A 21274-nucleotide genomic window follows, 5' to 3' on the forward strand; every position below is an offset into this window, starting at 1 on the left:
AAGCACGACGCTCCCGAACTCTGGAATCAACTGCCACCACACATCAGAAATTCATCTTCACTTGCACTGTTCAAAAAGAAACTCAAAACTCATCTGTTCACACAACTCGGCGCACCCTGACTCCACGAACTTGAACTGAATTGTTTGTTTTTCCTCATGATTATATATGTTTTTAAAGTGTGAATAGTGTGTTTAATTTCGTGCAATAATGACTGCGTTATACATGTACTTGCAGAATTCTCCAACTTTTGTGCTGTTTTTAATATATAGTTCTTTTGAATATTACTTGTTTTATAATAGTATTTGCTTAAGGTTATGTGTATTTTGTAATTAAGGTATTTTTAAGGCTTTTCATATAATTATTTTGTAAAGCGCACTGTGACGCTAAGTGAAGTGCGCTTTAAAATAAAAGTGTGTTATTATTATTATTATTACCGTGGAACCATGGCATGTTGCCCATGGGGATCGACGCTAAGTCAGCTACCGCGTGAGCAAACTCAAAAATAGCGCAAATAGCTCGAGTGTACACAAAGGAAACTTTGTGCGATGTCGCCAGGTCTGAACACTGTACCGCCGTCAGATCAATTCGAGTACGCTTAGAGGGCACAGGCATGGAAAATTCCAATCTGTTTATTTATTAATCTGTGGTTGTTATATTGCAGTTGCAAGAGTTGTACACACTACTCAATGAGAATTACGTGGAAGATGATGATAACATGTTTCGCTTTGACTACTCTCCAGATTTTCTCAAGTGGTAAGTACCACTCCTTATTCCAGAAAAATACAGCACACATTTTTTGGGGATTAAAAAAATATTATCCTGTTTTGCCAAGTGAAACATAGCTAAATCCTAATCCTTTAGCTAGTTCTAACTGCACAATGAAAGTCAAATATTAATATTTTTGCAAGCTGAGGGAAAATAGGCCAAAAACATACATTTTTGCATTTTTTCTTACAATGATAGTCACAAAATTCAAAGACTTGGCACAAATTGCAGGGCAAAAGACCATAGTCAACATGCAGGAAGTTGTTTATTTTGCATACACTTTTAACAATACCATAATGTATCAAACTTGCTCACAGGGGCTACAAGCTACATAATATTACAAAATAAAAACAGCAAAGAGGTTACAAGTTGGGTTTGGAAAAGATTTCATGTGGTATGTCATAGACACTGTATTATTCTGCTCTGTGTGAAACATCTATACAAATATTTCAAAGCATACATGCATAATATCAATAATGTATCAAATTTGCTTACAGGCTCTGCAAGCTACATAATATTTCAGAGTTTAGTTTTCAAGTTGGGTTTTGAAAAGATTGTATATGGTTTGTTATTAAACAACAGGGTTTCTTGGATTTGAACTTATCATATGTGACATAATCTGGTACATGGGGGCCAAAGGCGGCAAATTTGAAATTGAGATAAAGGCAAAAATATTGAGTAAAGAACAATAAAAATACATAAGAAAATACACATCACAAAGCTTCAGAACTTTAGAACCAAGTATGCTAGACCTTTGGTGTTTTCAGTATCTGATAGCCTAATGTTTGTATATTAAGGTAATAATTATAGTAACTCAATTTTCAAAAATGCCTCCTTTGGCCCCCACGGAGCAGATCATGTCATGTATGTCAATTCATCTATACAAATGTATCCAGTGATGTATGTGCTTATTGGCTGTTTTGTACTTTTTTTCTAGGGCCTTGTGTCCTCCAGGCTGGTTAAGTCAATGGCATGTAGGTGTTAGAGTGGCTACCAATCGTAAACTTGTAGGATTTATAAGCGGTATACCGGCACTGATTAGTGTCTATGGGAAGTAAGTAACAGGATACCGTTGATGTGGTTATGGTTTCTGAAACTGATAAACCCTAAAGTATTTTGCAAAGATATTTTGCACTGGCGCGTAAAAAGAACTAGGTCACATGGGCATCATGTAATATTACGCAGCTCATTCAGCGAATGAGGTGCAGATATATGATGATGATGATGTGATTCAGTAAGCCAGTCGGAACTCAACTTCCAAATCGGGCAGACAACCAAATTGGGTAGTGCGAAGATATTTTTTACTTTTATAATACCTCGTGAATCATAGGCCAGATATTTATATGATGATCGAGACATCAATGTGCTAATGCAGCCGAGAGAAAGATGCTCTCCGAATCAATTACTGCATCCGGCGTTTTTCCTGTATCATGACCATGTTCATTGACAGTGTTCGAAATATGCCTAAAAAAGTTACAGGCCAGCCGGGCTTGACCTTAAAAAGTCACCCGCCAGCCGGGCCAGCAACTATATATACCATGCAGAAAAGTTACCGGACAGGCCAAAAAGTTACAGGCCAATGGCTGGCTGACCGGCCCTATTTCGAACGCTGTTCATTGAGGTAACATTTCAATTGGATAAAGACATACAGACCTTGGATTGTGTGGATGGGGCTGTTGCAATGGTAGTTTGTCAGTGCCTTTTTTAAAATATAATTTTTAAATGCCAATCTACCAATCTTCCAATGTTTAAATATGACCAAGTACAATTTTCCTTATTCAGTTCATCCATAGCCTTTCATGTATCATTTTGTATCATGCTCTATGGTGGATGGAAGTGAATGAAAGACAATGTCAGTTGCATTTCAATATATTAATATTAATCAATGTGTCATTACAAAATGTTATATTATACAAATATTAACTGTCTATGAGTGTAATGGTGAAATATAATCACGAGCCGAACGGAAAGTGGAATGGAACAATACATCTTTCACCGAGTGATTATATTTCGAATGGAACAATACATCTTTCACCGAGTGATTATATTTTGACCATTACACGAATTTAAGACAGTTAATATTTGTTTTATATCACTCATGCATAAATTCTATTACTAAAATACTATTTAAGGCAGGAAATACATTTTTTCATCAACATAACACCATGTTTTGCCTTCACATTTTGGGGTCCACCCCATAACTAAATCGGTGAGTCCAAGAGTCAGCGCACGGCTTGGCGCACGGCTTGGCGCAGGCGCACTACGGCAGAGCACATGATGGTAAAGACTATCACACGGAGAGGGTGATAGTAAAAATGATAAATGGTAATCAACCAATGAATTGTCTAGAATTTATGTTTGAGTGATATAATTAGGCCTATGATTATTCTTACCAGAGCCTGTTATTAGATATGTAGAAACCCAAATTACCAACTGATTTTGCATTTTATTTAACCATTTTGCAGAAAGCAAAGGATGGCGGAAATCAACTTCCTGTGCGTCCACAAAAAGCTGAGAGCAAAACGTGTGGCGCCAGTGCTGATCCGGGAGATCACGAGACGAGTCAATGTAGAAGGCATATTCCAGGCTGTGTACACAGCTGGTGTAGTACTACCAAAGCCTCTTGCAACGTGCAGGCAAGTACAGGGTTGTAGCCAGCCCAAGTTGAGTGTCAGCTAATTTTGCTATCCAATTACAGAGCTGGCTCGGGGCACAATCTTTTAAGCGAACATGAGGGATGGGGGAATAGGCTAGGAGTTAATGGTTTTATACTCTTTTTATGATGAAAAAATAATTTGTGGAAAAAGAAGAAATTATTATTTTCTTTAATGCCAGCAACCCGAACCGGCATAGCGATAGCACTGGGCAAGTATCAAAAATCATATGGAAATGAGTTTCAATGAAGTTACATTGATATCCTATAACCAAATGGAAGCGTTTGGTTGTCTGGTCGCCTGTGTCAACTAAAAAATGATTGTGGGCAACATAAAATTAACCCAATTGACCTTTTCGGTAAATCCCATAAGCCTTTGCGAATACACCTGAGAACTCCTCATTTGACGTCACACCGACTTGCAACACGCTGTAACAATGTTCAATAAACGATGTGCGCATCGGCGCAGATCGGCGTGACGTCAAATGACGAGTTCTCAAGTGTATATCAGGAATTTTAAAAAAATCAAAATTATTTGTGAGTGGACGCGGCGAATCAGCCGTAAACTCGGCAAATTGTATTCTGAGTTAAAGTGTAAAATGTATGTGAAGGTCGTATTCATAGGTGTATCAATTAGCTTGCGACAAGTATCTTATCAAACGCTGTTTAAATCAATCAATAATACTACTGCTGAAGAGGATAATAAGCTTCTACCTATTTCTATAGAATAATTGTCTTTGTTTGCTTTGGCTAAATCCTGTTCAAGTGGTAGATAACAAAGCATTGTATTTTGTCTAGGTATGTATAATCAACAATGAACAATGAGAGGATATTTCTGAACCTCGTTGACTTGGGGATGATTTGAAATGGCCGCCAATTATGATTGTTGGATATTTATTACCAGAAATGTAGAAAAAGAGACACATGTAGAACCAATAAAAAATACAATTTTGTCGAAGGAACAGATTTCACCAAATCATAACCCCACTTTTGGATATCGTTTGAAGTCAAATGATATACCATTTAAAAGCTTATGGTATATATTTTCTAAACACGGAATAAAACAAAATTGACCCGGGCCGACTTTACGGCTGATTCGCAGCGTCCAGTGACATTTGATATTAGAAGGACATTCTTCGTATTCGGAATGCAATTCGATATGTTTGATGTGCTCTCATGTCCCACAAGAAATTCTGTCCAAACATTTATACCCCAGCCCTTAATGTCACCTGAAAGTACAGATTCCAAAAGAACTGATACTGAATTCACAGAACATGAAGGATGTGTGATTTGTTGTGAATTATGGGAAATATAATTAACTTGTATCTTGTGTAATACTGGAGTTTTAAAAGAATAGGAGAAACATAGTGCAAAAACTGGAGGTCCTCTCTAACAGGAAAGTGGATGGGATTGTTATATGTGTATGTATTTCTGTCAAAAAGAATTAAAGGCCCATTCAGTGATTTGCTCATCCGTACGATCGTAAAAATCATCAAAATTCAGATTTTGGTACCTTCATTGTCATAGCTGTGCTAACATAGCCTGGGAGTGGTTCAGTCGAAAGCCGTGTATTTAAGACAAAATACGACATTTTTTTCACAAATCTGTAATTTAGATACTGCCAGTAAATGTATTTGAATGGGGCTTCAACTTCGTCAGTACTGCTGTTTTCTTTGTTTTTTGCCAAATACCAAATGACAATTGAATACCTGAGTGGAAGAAGGGCCCAACTCCAATTTTTTACAAAAATGAGTTAGACCCAGCATGTTATTGCCAGCAGACTGTTCTTCCTTGTGTGTGAAAGATGAGCCAAAATCCACTCTCTAAATAGTCTTCCATGTACACTTAATCATGGTTTTCATGGAAGAAAGGCCCAACTCCATGGAGTTGGGCCTTCTTCCACAAATATTGGGTTAAAGAGGAATTTTTGTTCCTCCATGAAATCTGCTTTTCACTACAATAAACTTTCTTGCTAACATATTACATGCTTCTACATGTGCAATTAATGGATAATTACTAAATTTCTGTAGCTATTTTAACACATCTGCTTACGGAACTACCGCTTGCAGTATATTAGTGGAAGAAGGGCCCAACTCCAGCTCGTATTAAGACCTGTACCGTTGCCATGGAAACATCATATATAATTTCGAATGTATGAAATAATGTATGGCCATGTATTAAAGGTTCCCTGAAGATGAAAACATTCTGTCTATAAAACTTTTCCAAATATTAAGTTTTTTCTTAATATCTCAAAAACAGTTTTGATGGAGTTGGGCCCTTCTTCCACTCAGGTATTCAATTTGAATGACTTATCCTTCACCTTTAAGCAATTTATAAACAATTTAATTTTTTTACACTTGCGCTGGGATCACTGAATGGGTCTTTAAGTTGACTTGAGCGCAGTCAATTTCATATTATTTTTTCTCCCATTTTGTTGCAGATACTGGCATAGATCACTTAATCCCAAGAAATTAGTTGATGTCAAATTCTCACATATTGGTAGGAACATGACGTTACAACGTACCATCAAATTGTACAAGCTACCAGAGGTAAGATTTACTCCCTATTCCAGAAAAATATAGCACTCATTTTGTGGAATTACAAAAATATTATCCTGTTTTGCCAAATGAAACAGCTAAATCCTAATCCTTTAGTTAGTCCTATCTGGCAATAAAAGTCAAATTTTAATACTTTTGCAATTTGAGGTAAAATGGTCCCAAAACATGCAATTTTGTGTTTTCTTACAATTGTAGTGACAAAATTGTTTTGCTTGCTGCTGTGCATGATACATTCCATGCACAATGGATACGGGAGTAGCAATTACTGTGCAGAATGTGATGGATACCAATACCCTGATTGGTGTTATTACGCTGTACATTCGAACTGTTCATTTCTTTTACATGTCACATATTATCCATGTATGCGTAGTGGTGTGCAATACGGTAAACCCCTACATAGAGGAAGTTTGATTATATAGCAGTACCTGCTGATCAGAAAGAACAGTATATGAGCAGTTTCTACTGACCTGATCAACAGATTGACCCATGTCCGAATACAGTAAACATTCTCAGTAGAAATACCCTTGTAGTCTAATGGGGTTATACGGTTTTTATTGTATGCAATATTAATAATAAGGCTTCACAAATCATTAATGAGCCAAACTTCACATCAGAGATTTTATATGCACAGGACAGGTGGTTGTAGCATACATTTTGTTTAAATGTTTGATGTATAGAACAAATGAACCAAAGGTGAAGTTCTTGTGTTGTTACTTTTGTTTCCTTCTTGTTTGTTTTCTCGCCAGAACCCAAGCTTAGAGGGCCTGAGACCTTTAGAACCAGACGATGTGCCAGATTGCTATGTTTTGCTCAACGAATATTTACAAAAGTTTTCCCTTTCACCGGTCTTTTCAGAGGTAATGTTTAAAGGATCGTGTTTTGAGTGTGTGGGTTTGGGTGTGTTATGACGTAAAAAAACAAGGGCTATGTACCAGATTTTCTCTACACAAACAAGGACATGCTTGCAACAGGGAACCATCACTGTTTTTCATTGCTGCAATATAATGATTTGCAAATTACACAAAAATGCATTCGACGCTATTTCCTCCTTTGAAAGTACTAGGTAAAAAATACGAAACTTGTGGCATAAAAAGTGATTTTATTTTAGACGTAGTGACAAAAGCCTTATAATATTATTCCCATCTATTTGGTGCCGATCATACTAATAATATAGGATGTGTCACTTGTTTCTGTGTTTAAATGGAGAAGGCTCACTGCATGACGATTAAAAATCTGACCTCATTTGTTTCAAATTAAAACATCTCCACAATTATCAACCCTAAACTAGCAAAAGTATATATTTTTGGAATGCTGATGGCATAAGCTATTTTAATATACACATTTCTGCTCATTGTACTGGGTGACCTTGAAGTTATACAGGGAGGAATAAAAAAATTCTGATAAAAAATGGGTTACTTATTTCTAACTTGCACTAATAAACTGAAAGTAATCAACATGTAGGCTTAATTGGTGAGAGGATAGAGGGAGCCTACTGCCTTTGGAAGAAACAAAAATCACAGCTGTTTAGTAAGCTCGGAATACAGGATGTCCCAATGTATAGTAGATTTTTTTACAATTCAAGATATTTTGAAATGAAACATTTTCCCCTAACCCATACAGAGAAAGTAGGTCCATATTTAGATTTTTCATCAAATTGCCTTTCAGAAAATGTATACTTTGACTATGATAGGCTAAGTAATTAAAAATTTACAGCAACTTTTAGATATTGAAGACAATCGCATTACTCATTACAGTGTTTAATATGAAAACGGGTAGTTTTGTTCTTAAAAGAGTTCAAAATGATTACAAATAATTAGCAGAATTGTTTAGTTGTAAGTTAATACCAAAATTATAGCCCCTGTCGTAGTTAATTTATTCAAGTTACATATGTGAAATACTCTGTTCACATAGAGTTTATGTGCTCCTCCTCCCTCTCCTCCTCCCACTCCTCCTCCCACCCCACCACCCTGACTGCTCGCAAATCAACCACAGCTTTATTGTTCATATTTACAGGTTAGTTAGTGAATTTATTTAGCTTTCAAATGACACCAAAACCAGGACATTACCTTTTTGTTTAGCCGAGGTATGATGAATTGAACAGATCACAATTTGAAAGTACGAAACAACACCACCATTTTTTGAGTGGCAAGTTCAACACACATCGCCTTAGAAGTTAATAACATTGTATCGATTATTTGGAGGGCATTGTGAAAATTCAAACATAGGCAAAATGTTTAGATTTTTCACAATGCCTTCAAAATAACCGATACAAAGTTATTAACCAAATTCATACTCATCACTTTTGAACTCCTCATTTAACCAAACCTCAAGTTTTTATTCTCGTAAATTTCTTGAAATAAACAATTATTTTAATCACAACTTACAGTTTTCCCTTTAATACAAAATCAAACAGACTAAAATGGACTGACCAGTTACAGCAGTGTGAAATTACACCATGTTTAAATATGGTTGTTGTGCATGCATGAAATGTTTCAGTGCAAAGGATGTGCGCACATTCACAAGGAAGTCGTACCTCATAATTTGTCGCTACATCATAAGCGAAAGTATTAATTGGTATCAATAACCGTGGTGTGTGGGGGTGCGTACGTGTTTGCCGACATACGAGGACACACACAAGATTTTTCACCCTAAACTGTGGACCTACTTCCAACCGAGGACTGTCCTCGGTCTCAAACTGCTGCAAAAGACCTCAAATGCATGCTAGATGCTTTAAACGCTATTTGCCTGAAACCGAGGACCACACGTGTAAAAACTACCGTCCGCAGAGGGTGATGGCTAAAATTCCGTTTCAGTATTATACACACAAAAATCCACCATTTTAGTCCACGGTTAGGCGATGAAAACATCATACACACGTACTCGGTTAGATAGCAAAACACAATGTCCACGTTTGGAGGCAAACACAGACAGGGGTGTGTGTGTGTGCGTATGTCATTTAACAAGCAATTTCATTGGGACTCATATATGTGACTTGTCTTGTCAAAAACAGACACTTTTGGGCTGGTTATCAATTTTGAGTGTTTTACATTATCTTAAATATAGAGATGTTTTACTCCACATCGCCATTTCCCCCAATGAAATCGGACAATCCTAGGCGAAGATATTGAGTTTGTAAGTTATGGTATTATAAAATTGGAAATTGAGATATCAGCTTTAAAAACGTTATTGACAATGTTGAGAGTAGGAATGACCTTAAAAAATGTCTGAAAAAACACAAGATGCCAGTTATATTCCGGTCTGAAATTATCAGACAATATTTTAAATATTATTAGCATCACAAATTTGCAAAAAACCCAAATTGTGAAAAAAATGACACCCGGGCAGATTTTTGGCTATTTCTCCATTTACGATCCTGCCCAAAAGTGTCTGCTTTCAATATACCACGTCACATATGATGTGATACAGGCAGGGCCGTTCCGACCATTAGGCCATGTAAGGCGGTCGCCTAGGGCGGCAAACGTAAGGGGCAAAAAAAAGGGCGAAAAAAGAAAAAACGGGAATGGAGAAAGAAAAGGGAAGAAAAAGTGAGGGCGGATAAAAAGAAAAAATGGGAAGAAAAATAAAAAGGGGGCGAAAAGAGAAACAGAAAACAGGGCGGAAAAGGAAAAGGGGATCTGAGAAAAAGGAAAGAAACAGGGCATAAAAGGAAAGAAGACACGGGTATCATACTTTGGTGGGCGGCAGGGAGAGGCTTTGCCTAGGGCGGCAAAATCACTAGGAACGGCCCTGGATACAGGCAGGTTATGAATATAAGTCGGTCACATCTGTTTGTAGAGTAACAAGTTATTTGATGTTTTGTGTTCACAGGAAGAGTTCGACATTGGTTCATCCCAAGAGACAGAATAGTTAACAGTTACGTTGTTGAGGTAAGAACACATACTGTATTAAGTGTTACTATTTTTGTTGTTGCCTGATAAGGAGAAGACTGTAATCACTTCTCCGGCTGCATGGATACATATGTATGTATGAGGCAAATTTGGTTAAAATTTTGATTAAATCCTCTCGGGTGAACAGTTCAAGTCCAGTTACAACCATTATTATGTTTTGATGAATCCTGTGTGAAAATATTGGATCCAACATTAAATTGGAATATAATCTAATCAACTGGACTCACATATCTGCCAACATTGAAAACCTAGAAAACAGAGTACATGGGGAACGTAGGGCGCAAAGCGCCCGTAGTATCGCCTCTGACGGCGGGGTATCCACGGGCAAAGCCCCGGTGGGGGTTGAGGGGGCGAAGCCCCTCAAAGCTAGAGGGTTTCTACACTGTAAAAACCCTTGTAAGCCCCTTCACAGAAGACACATTTTATAGAAAAACAACAATAAAGAACAAGGTGAAAATGAAGCCCTAGGCTTTTATACACTTTGAGGAGGGATTTATACTCCATATCTAGCAACAATTTCAACACATATTTGATGACTACAATGAAAAAAATGTGAAAAAAACATTCTGGGATCTGTTTTTATAAGTTTGAAAAATATGCTTCCTTCACACAGAAAATGTGCTTTTAAAAATGCAGTTTCCTATACTTTTGTACATAACGATCATTCGTTGAAGCCGTTTTTTGGCTTTATAACAAGGCCTACGTGACTGATAGGACACTGATATAATGCACAATACAAAGTTAAAAATTCAGAAAAAAAAATCAATTTAAAAAAAAACATGTCAACGTTTTTGTTGACTTTGGAGAACCACTAGACGTATTCTGAAGTGCTAGGATCATTCCCAGTTAATTTGAAAAATATTACAAAAAAATTACAAAAATATTACAGTTTGTTATCCTTAATATGAATATGGATATCGCACCTTATCCTAGGTGCATCTTCAGGCCGTCTGATGATCTGGCGGCAATGGGTCATTGATGTGTGACAAGGTGGTGTTGCCAGAGGTTGTTGAACTTGAGTCAAACTTCTTATTATGTTCTTGATGACAGAATTGTAGGCCCCCGCCAAGTTGTGGCGTAGACCGCCTCCCCTGTTAAGTGAAGGTTGTTCTTTCTTTATGTGGATCGCTTCTTTGACACCCCTTTTGAACCACCTGCGTTCTCTGTCCAAAATCACCACATCTTTGTTGTCAAAGGTGTGATTTGTGGTATCCAAATGGGTGTAAACTGCTGAATCCCCGCAACTAGTACTAGCACGTCTGTGTTGGTATATGCGTTTGGATAAGGTCTATTTGGTTTCACCAATATACAAGTCCTGGCAATCGGAGTCCTTGCATTGAATGGCATAGACTATGTTGCTCTGTTTGTCCTTAGGCTGCTTGTCTTTCGGATGAACCAACATTTCCGATACCCTCCTGTGTATTGTCATTTTTACAATGAGAGAAAAGTAATTGTTTAACTCATGGTCTTTGATTTATTATGATGCAAATTGAGAAGCAGTTATTGTGATCCTTAAAACAAGAAGTTAATATGAGAACAGTATTGCGAAACTCCTTCAGATCTCTCTAAATTTACTGTACAAGAACTCGGGGAGCTAATCCTGGCTGTGATGGTGTTTTTTGTATGTATAGTGTGCGGTTCTTAGCTGCAAGTTCCTGGTTGATAATTTTTAAAGGTTATTATGTTATGTCTTGAGCCACATTGATAATGATAAAATAAAATAAAATAAATTGGATTGTGAAAATGAGTCCTGGTCTTAAAAAAGCGGCTCCTGATCTGTCAAAATTTTGAGGACCAGGTGCCGCTTATTTTTTCAGATATTTAGCTCCTGGTCTGTCTTGACTTAATGAGAAGCTAGTCCATGGACCAACATTATAACCATTGCTATAGTCTATGCTCTCCCATTCTGGAATGAATCTACTGATCAGGAGAATCATATGTTTTGTATGTCTTTTACTCATCAGGCTGACGGTGAAGTGACAGATTTTCTTAGCTTCTACACCTTGCCTTCATCCATCATGCACCATCCCTTGCATAAGGAGTTGAAAGCAGCATATGCCTTCTACAATGTATCCACAAAAACATCTATGGAAGATCTCATGCAGGCTGCTCTTATATTGGCCAAACAGGTAGGTTGGCGCTGTCACTAATGCAAAATTTACATTTACATCACCAATGCTATTAGAAGCACAAAGGTCACCAAGTGTTAAAGATTGCTTTGAAAATTGGCGTTAAGGCCAGAATTGGGAAACAGCAAGGTTGCCTCCCTTAATATTGAGCCTTGAAGGGAATCATTCTTTATTATAGGCATACAGGAGTGGCCATGCCCAAGCCATGCCTAAGCCATGCTTGGCCAAAGTGACAAAATAAAAATAAGTTCTGAGACAATTAAATGGGAAATCTTAGGTTATGGAAGACCATTTAATTTATCACTGAGGACTATTGCAAAGGAGTGGACAACTTTCCTGATTGTCTGAAGTCATAATATACGATTTGCGTTAAATTGTAAATTTGATATTCTGTCCCAAAATCCTGAAATAATATTAGTAATAACTGTTTCTGACCATTTTCAGCCAAAATAACAAGATAAAGAAACACTACTGGCTATTTTGGGCCATTTAACATGGAGTTCTATTGTTGGCTCACTGTGTAAATTATGTCGAAATTGCTCTGTTGACTACAAACTCAATGAATTTAGCCAGTTCCATATAGGTGTATAAGTTGGGACATATGTAGACAAGTATAACAAAACAGGTTTGAAAAAAATTGAACTGATTTTAGGCCAAAAAAAAATATGTTTGTTTCCTGTAGCAGGTCCAAAAAACAAATGCAAAATGCATTTTTTTGGGTTTTTTGGGTTTTTTTGTCTTGAAATGGGAAAAAATACCCTTTTCGCTGCAAATTGGAATGGGAATTTACAGTGGGTTTCTCTGACACAAACAAAAATCATATTTCTTCATATTCAAGAATATTTATGACCCTCTTTTAACCTGCAGTAGTTTTTCACTATGCTCGTTTGTTGTGTAATGTGTAATTGTTTACTCCAGTAGTGTTTTATATTATTTTTTTGTGATTTTTCCGGGTTTTTTTTTTCTTTATAAGTGAAATAAATTCAAATGCGCACAATAAGCCGTCAAAAACGAAATTCGCTCGCTACAGGAAACAAACTTGTTTTTTTTTGTGGGGGTGGCGCCTATATAAGATCGTACATTATCGATGGCTTTAATGTCAAAATTGATATACATCAAAGAGACAAGCCTAAAGTCAGCAGTAGCTTCTTTCATAGTATTTTACGATAAGTGTAAAGTATGTTAATTGATTGTGGAACTCTGAGCCCTATGCCTTTCATAGGTGTCCACCCATTGTGTCAAAGGTTCGCTATGTCAAAGGTTCGCTATGTCAAGAGATCAAATCACTTTATTATCAAAATACATATAAAACCATTGAACAATAAAGGAATACAATAAGCCCAGGACTGATCGTATAAAAGATCATGCAGGGCGGACAAATACAGTATAACAACATGTAAGCACTAGAAATAGCAATATTAAAAGACATAAAAAGATATAAGATTTCATTATTGATCACATTATGCACTGAGCAAATTGCACTGGTCCCAAGACCTTTCGTCTTTGGCATGGTAAATGACAAAAGAGGCAATGATGGACAATTTGGAAACCTTGTCGCGGAGTTCCTTGAAAGAAATCGGGGAGTGAACTAAAGAAGTGAATGATTTGAGCCTGTCAGCATTATCTTGCGAAATGAAACCTCTCGAGCCAACTTCAACAGGAATGTAAGTAACATCAAAATCATTTTCCTGAATATCAGAAATAAGAGGCGCATACTTATTGAGCTTCAACTGGTGGGCCCTGTCAATACCATGCTCAAAGGGAATGGTCAGTTCCACAATCACTATATCAAGAAATATGAAAAATAAGGTTTGCATAATAATATAATGCAATAAGGTTTGCTATGTTGAATATGAAATAAGGTTAGGTGGGGTTAGATTTGACAAAGCGAACCTTAACCCTAACCCAACCAGAGCTCACTAAAGCTCACTATTAAAACCACTGCTCTTGCATGCATTCCATGTGATGCGATGATGCGATCAGCCTGAGTCATATATACCCAGGGAATTGCTGGCTAGGCCAGCGTAACCCCCGTGGCTAGAGGCTGGTGATCTTCTTCGTGTCATGTGAGTGGTCCAAGGCTCAAATCCCGGGGTACAAAGTGACTTCTTTGTTCATCTTCTCTCCTTTTTCATTTCTTCTTTCCCTTCCGATAGCAAAAAAAACATGGGCACGGTTAGGGTAAAATGCATATTTCACATAGTGAGCCTTTGACTTGGTGAATCTTCAACATAGCTGGCTGTAACCCTCCTATATAAAGAAGAACCGATTTACTATTGAGTGGATCATGTTATTGTATTCATTTTGCAGGCAGGGTTTGATGTGTTCAATGCACTGGATCTGATGGACAACAAGCAATTCTTGGAGAAACTCAAGTTTGGTATAGGCGATGGTAACCTGCAGTATTACCTCTACAACTGGCGATGTCCGCCTATGCAACCAGATCAAGTAAGTGGCAAGTTGGTGATGGGGGGGGGGCATGATTTGGGCAAGTTTTCTCGACATGGAGATGGGCAAGTTGGAGAATATTTTTGTGCTATTGTTGGTGTATAGTTTTGCTCATTTAGTTCCGTGCAATTGAAGTATTTGTGACTAGCCATATCAAAATGACGCTGTTATCGGCAACTATTTACCCAATGATGTTAGAGACAGCCAAACAAATGTGACAAGTCACAACGAAACCTACTTTTTGTCGGATGCTACATGTGTCTCTTTTTCCACATTGCAAGGAAAAAATCAATGAATATCAGAACATCAGAATTGGTGGTCAGTTGAAATCATCCCCAAGTCGACGAGAGTTCAGGAATGTCCTCTCATTGTTAACAGTTGGCTAATATGTGTACCTATACAAATTGCAATGTTTTATTGTCCATCACTTGAGCAGGGTTTATCCAAAGCAAACAAAGATTTCAGCTATATAAAAATTCTATAGACATTCTATCCTAGTATCCTATCCTACAATAGGATTATAGAAAGGTTAAACTTAAAAAGGTTTTGAGTGGTACTGCCAAATTGAGATACATGTAGGAACCGACAAGAGGTACCTTTCGTTGTGATGTGTCACAAATGTTAATCCAGTCACAAATCCCAATGTTGAAATGAACTAAAATATTTTACTGTGGCTTTAAAGTTGTTGATCATCCTTGTCTTTGTTTGCTTCAGCTGAACCCTTTTTGATTGATGCCTTAAGGTCCGTTCATACTATGCAGCACTTGCGTTGCTGTTTGTTTGCGCTTCGATATATTGATTACTTTTTGCCGTTAACTTGTCATGTTTCCAAGTTAAAATGTATTTAACTTTATTGTGATCCTGTTTGTGATACCGCAATGCAGTATTTTGCAGTAGGATGCAGTGCAGCACCGCACACTCCCCTGGTACTGCAGAGTATTAGAAGTACCTTGGCGACAGTGTACCTGTGCAGGCGCCCCCAATAGGAATCTTGTAGTGTACATAGGTGTCCCAGCAAACACATTAATGTTTTTAAACCATTAAAAGTGTGTTATAAACATATTTTGTTTTTTATCAAAACATTTTAATAAAATTTAGATGTCAGGTTATATAAAGGTCATGAAAACAAGAATGCAAGGAAAAAAGACTAACAACCCTCATATTTTAGTATGTGATGGCAAACAGATATTATCTTCTATGCTTAAATATTCATATCCATTGACAATCTGTTGTGTTTTTTCTCTTTCATTTCCAGATCAGTCTGGTTCTCCAGTAGTGCTTGCAGCAGGTTCTATCCTCTACACACATTCTACCCTCGTTTAACCACTTGAGAGATGAAAGCAAACACACAGACAGACAAACAGACAGACAGACATTTCCAGATCAGTCTGGTTCTCCAGTAGTGCTTGCAGCAGGTTCTATCCTCTACACACATTCTACCCTCGTTTAACCACTTGAGAGATGAAAGCAAACACACAGACAGACAGACAGACAGACAGACATTTCCAGATCAGTCTGGTTCTCCAGTAGTGCTGTCAGCAGGTTCTATCCTCTACACACATTCTACCCTTGTTAAACCACTTGAGAGATGAAAGCAAACACACAGACAGACAAACAAACAGAGTGACAGGTGGAGAAATGGGAGTGAAGAAATGAAGCCAAGATTTGCATCTTATAAGTGATGTAGCCGCATGTTCATGAAAGGAAGTTTCTTTATACTGGCTGACTTAAATCATGTTGTAAAGTCCTGTAGGAATTTGAGCTATTCCTGTTGAAATCCATACTCCCCATATGGAAGATAGGACCTTAATCTTCCACACACATCACGGAGATCATACACCCCATATGGAAGACAGGGCCTTAATCTTCCACACACGTCACAGAGAGCAAATTTCAAATGAGGCTACCTGAATGGGTGACGCCATTTGAAATCTGCACTCCCTGTGTGGGAGATTAAGGTTGTGTCTTCCATAGGGGTGGATAGATTTCAACTGGAATAGCCTATTTGATCTAGAACTTGCTATATATGTGCGATGATCACTAATGCATGGAGTTAGTGAGTTCACATTTAGAACCCACACAAGCATGCACCCACCTATGTTTCAGTTTACACAGCGAAGTAATCATATTATACTATAATTTTTATTGATTTATTTATCTTTATTGCTACTTTTTGTAAAATTTTGTAAAACCATGGCTTTGATTTATTTACTCATTAATTATGTGTTCAATTCACACAATTTTTCAATGTTAATTTGAAAAGGTGATCATGTGTTTTGGCGTAATAAAAACAGTGTCTTTTCATATCATTTAACCCAACATGATTTCTAGCTTCAGAATTCTAAATTTAAATAAATGGTCTTGAAGTGTGAAGGGTGTAAGTGTAGTAGAATTATATCTGGACTGGTTATCCATACTTACCCATGTGACAGGTGTGCCACTTGCTGGTAGTATTATAGCACCACCTGCCGATCGAACATTGACTCTGATTGGTCAATTACATGGTATTTTCACTTCAATCACCAATCAGAATGGACCTTTGCAAATAATTCACCCCAATTTTTTTGCGTGGTGAAATTATTCTAAAAATGTTGCTGATTGGTCCAATTGATAATGAACATTTCTTTTTGGCCAATCGGCAGGTAGTTCTCATGGGGTTAAAACAAAAACAAAACAGAAGTGGCTACTTGTTGATTGATGACTGTTTCACAATTCAAACATAGGATCAAGAAAAATAAGTTGTTTGCAAGATTTTTGTATTTATTTAATATTTGTATTTCAAAAAATGTTGACAACTCTGTTGAGATTGGATATACGGTTCACAAATAAACAAGAATATTTTTATATTTTGGACAACAATGAAATGCAGAAAAAGTTCATTACTTTTTACTATATCTTGAAATCAATGTGAATGACAAAATCAATATTTGAATGACAAATGACTCGCATACCTTTGCCATCTAATATATGATAATTACATAACTCATTTTTTGAGGTTTTTTTCCTTCAACCTCATGTCATAGTTTGTTTGACTTATAATTGGCGAAATTTATTTCTTTTTGTTCCTGAGCGTATCAATGAAGATTCACACAAGCGTGTGTCATGCACGAATTACGCAACTAGCGCATGTGCTGCGGCCAACTGCATGCACCCCTTTCTTTATCAATACATGATGTTATGAGTCATTTTTTTCACTAATTATAAGCCGAACAAACTATGTGCCAATCATGTTTCGTAAGTAGGTATAAATTAATATCCAAAGCATGGTCAGTAAATTATGTTTATCTGTCATGTGTTTTCAATGTTCAATACATTATGTTTAACTGACTGGTTTTTAAAAAGGGCATTTCGTGATCCACAGCCTCATCGCCCCCACTTTAAAAAAAAAAAGTTGAGATTTTTATACTACTGGAAACCTCTGGCTACATAATGTTTATGTACCAAATATTTCTTGCAGATTAATTCGTTTAGCATAGATATCATCAAATTCGAATTTCCTTCTGGCCTATGGAGCAGTGTAATACACATAATTATGCATAACTCGCAAACACAAAATCGGAATCAACTGAAATTTTGGGAATGAGCTTTTTTCGTGGATATCTACTGAAAAATGGTATAAAAAGAGGATGCTAGGATCACAAAATCCTCCTTTAAACCATGTCTCTTTAAAGCTTTTAAAGATTAGTTATGCAATTATGGTATTAATTTAAGTTGATGATATGTGCTTGTTGTTTTTACAGTGTAGAAGTACCGTAATCATTCAGATTTTCGTCCCACCGTGTGATGGGATTATCGCCAAATCACAGACATCTAAAATTGAAGTCCAAAGTCCAAAAGTTGGGCTATTATGGTACTTCATCAGTGACAGGCCTGCCACCAGGGTCGGGTCGACTATAATCAGGTGATTACGGTACTTCAGTGACAGGCCTGCCACCAGGGTCGACTATAATGCCACCAGGGTTTACATGTAGCAGCTTCGTAATTCTAAACTTTATGGGCAAGTTCTTGTGTTCAAATTTTCTCATTACATTTAGCGATACAATAAAAAACGATATCTAAACTACTGCCTCAAAGAAGAAGGTATGCGGACTATTTTGTATACACACATACATATGGGGAACATGTCATTATGAAATATTGAGGATGTTGATGAGTCGCAAGTTCCATTTCACTAAACTTACTTACGAACGGTACCCGTCGTAAGTAATAGGGATTTACTACAAAAACCCTTTGTAAAGTTATATCTAGTATTGGGTATTCTTAACTTTACGAACGGTTACTTGAGTTACGAAGAGTTAAAAGTTAAATGAAACTGACCCCTGTCCTGTAGAGTAGGGATGCAAGTTTTCAGGCACTTGTTTGATTTCAGGCATTCTGGTTGGATCTTCCCTGTACAAATGTATAGGGAAATACACATTTTCAGGCAATGTTGAAGCAGTTTCAGGCATGTCTGCCAGTGTTTGCTTTCATCCCTTTGTCAGAGACATGTCAATCTTGGAGAGAAAATGTAAGATGGTGCTTATATTTTTGTTAGGTTACTAAAGGGAAGAATGTTCAACTTAACACATTTTTTTTTTATATGTATGTAAAAACAAACAAAAAAACAAAAACTACCCAGATAGATATTTACAAAAGCCACAGTTCAAATTTATTTTGATAGGTGAGGAGTGATTTACCTGCTTTTTATTTCAAAACTGTGTCTTGTCATATATGTTTTGGTAGTAACCCTTAGTTCTATCCAAATGGTTCAACCAGTTTATAAGCATGGTTCTTTTTTATATATATAAATGTTGTCTAATCACAGTCTATGTTTGCCTCATCTACAGGCATTTTTGGACTTGCATTTTGTTGTAGTGTCTTATTAGCCCAGCGGCATGATGTCATGTCGTAATATAAACTGTATCAAAATGGTTGGAACCAGGATATGTGACATTTTCAAAACAATGTTAACCCCCTGAGCACTACCTGCGAGTACCGATCTAACATTGCCTCTGATTGGTCAATTACATGATATCAGGACTTTAATCACCAATCAGAATGGAGCTTTGCAAATAATTCACCCAAATTTTTTTGTGTGGTGAAATTATTCTAACAATGTTGCTGATTGGTCCAATTGATAATGAAAACTTCTTTTTGGCCAATCGGCAGGTAGTTCTCATGGGGTTAAAAATATAAAATGTCTAATTGCTGATAGAAAGGGTCATATAATGTGAACTTGATGATCTGGTAATCTGAAGCCAATAGGTTGTTGCATCTGGGAGCTATTGTCATTCAAATGAAGATATTTAAAAGCATGTCATTGGGAAAAACCTCGTATGTACTTGTTGCCCTGAACATGTTTCAAACAAAACTGCCAAGGATTACATAGCAGGTTTTGCTTTAAGCATGTTCGGGGGCCAATGACCCACAGGAGGTTTTTCCTGCTCAACGACGATGTGACTTCTGAAGAGAATGTGTTATCTTTATGATCGGAAATTCTTAGAGAAGATAAAAACTACTATAATTTTAAATATTAAAACAAATTGAGCCTAAACTACAAATAACACAGTGAAAATAATTCTGCCATAATGGCACAGTGAAAAGAAATGTGCCAAAACGGTAAGACATCGGTTGCAATCATTTTGATGCAGTTTGTATGTTGTATCTGGAGCAGTGGAGTCAAATTACAGGGTGATGAAATGCTAGTAGCAACTGTAAACAGTAATTATTGATCATTGGCCCTCAGATGAGTTGTGCAAAAATTACTAGCCACTTGAAATTGAGTTGATCTGCTAGCATTGTGCCAGCGACTTTATAGTATATCAGTGTAGTCCACTGCTTGGTATGGTAGAGGAACAAAATGCTTAGCAACCATATTAGTATGATGTTGTTGTGGCTATACTTTTTGTCGCATGTGTGAATTGCTATGAAACTGCAGTGATGCTACACCCAAAAGGCTAAATGTAGTTGTGTGAATAATGCTAAATGGATGAAAATAGTCACACCTTGAATGGGGTATTCTAGACACCCCCTGTGGAAGACATGACCTTAATCTTCTACACAGGGAGTATGCATTTCAAATGGAGTCACCCATTTTGGGTAATCTTATTTGACATTCACACTACCATGTGTGGGAGATTAAGTCCATGTCTTCCATACGGGTTGTATGGATTTTAACCGGAATAGCCCTATGAAAGATTGCCTTCACATTTACAGAAACATCAATTCAAATTTAAGTTGATATTTGAAGAAAGTAATGAATATACAAAAGCACAAGTGTGACAAAATAAACATCTTAAAAAAGTAACTAACCCCTTAAATAATGGCCATTATTCAAAAAGGGATATTGTATTACAAATCTGTAAAATGCGCTGGAAGCAGAATTTATTTCTGGGCATTTTGACACCTCATTTGATACGATAGCCCAGAAAACAATAAAACACCAGTCAATTTAATGAAGTGAGGTTCAGATTTGAAAGTTGCACTTACATACAAATTTTTACAATACAAAAACACGCATATATCAATAGAATTTACTGCAACTTTCAACTCTTGGGCTACATTGATTTAAATGTACGCTGTGACATCAATATTTAGTCAATTTGCTGCAAATGAGGTGTCAAAATGTGCAGAAATAAATTCTGCTTCCAATGCATATTACAGATTTGTAATATAATCACCCGTTTTTGAATAATGGTCATTATATAAGGGGGGTTAGTTACTTTTTTTTAGATGTTTATTACAACAGTACAAGTACAAGCATAATTTAGCAGCCATGGACCAGAGTATTTACATTACTATAATTTTATAATTATCATGCTGTTAACAACTCA

The 21274-nt window shown here is 36.8% G+C and overlaps 1 protein-coding gene across 1 annotated transcript in view; it reads left to right on the top strand.

Annotated features, from left to right (window-relative positions):
• Positions 1 to 20738, top strand: part of LOC140150504 (glycylpeptide N-tetradecanoyltransferase 2-like) — a 34153-nt gene extending 13415 nt beyond the window's left edge. The window contains exons 5-13 of the mRNA XM_072172537.1: positions 663 to 754; positions 1704 to 1820; positions 3232 to 3402; positions 5860 to 5968; positions 6724 to 6839; positions 9810 to 9864; positions 11850 to 12014; positions 14325 to 14462; positions 15718 to 20738. Of these exons, the coding sequence (XP_072028638.1) occupies positions 663 to 754; positions 1704 to 1820; positions 3232 to 3402; positions 5860 to 5968; positions 6724 to 6839; positions 9810 to 9864; positions 11850 to 12014; positions 14325 to 14462; positions 15718 to 15738 (984 nt within the window). The 3' untranslated portion in view covers positions 15739 to 20738. The remainder of the gene's footprint in view (positions 1 to 662; positions 755 to 1703; positions 1821 to 3231; positions 3403 to 5859; positions 5969 to 6723; positions 6840 to 9809; positions 9865 to 11849; positions 12015 to 14324; positions 14463 to 15717) is intronic.
• Positions 20739 to 21274: the final 536 nt, after the last annotated feature.

The sequence above is a fragment of the Amphiura filiformis genome, chromosome 4 (genome assembly GCF_039555335.1).
Source record: "Amphiura filiformis chromosome 4, Afil_fr2py, whole genome shotgun sequence".
Taxonomy (NCBI): Eukaryota; Metazoa; Echinodermata; class Ophiuroidea; order Amphilepidida; family Amphiuridae; genus Amphiura; species Amphiura filiformis.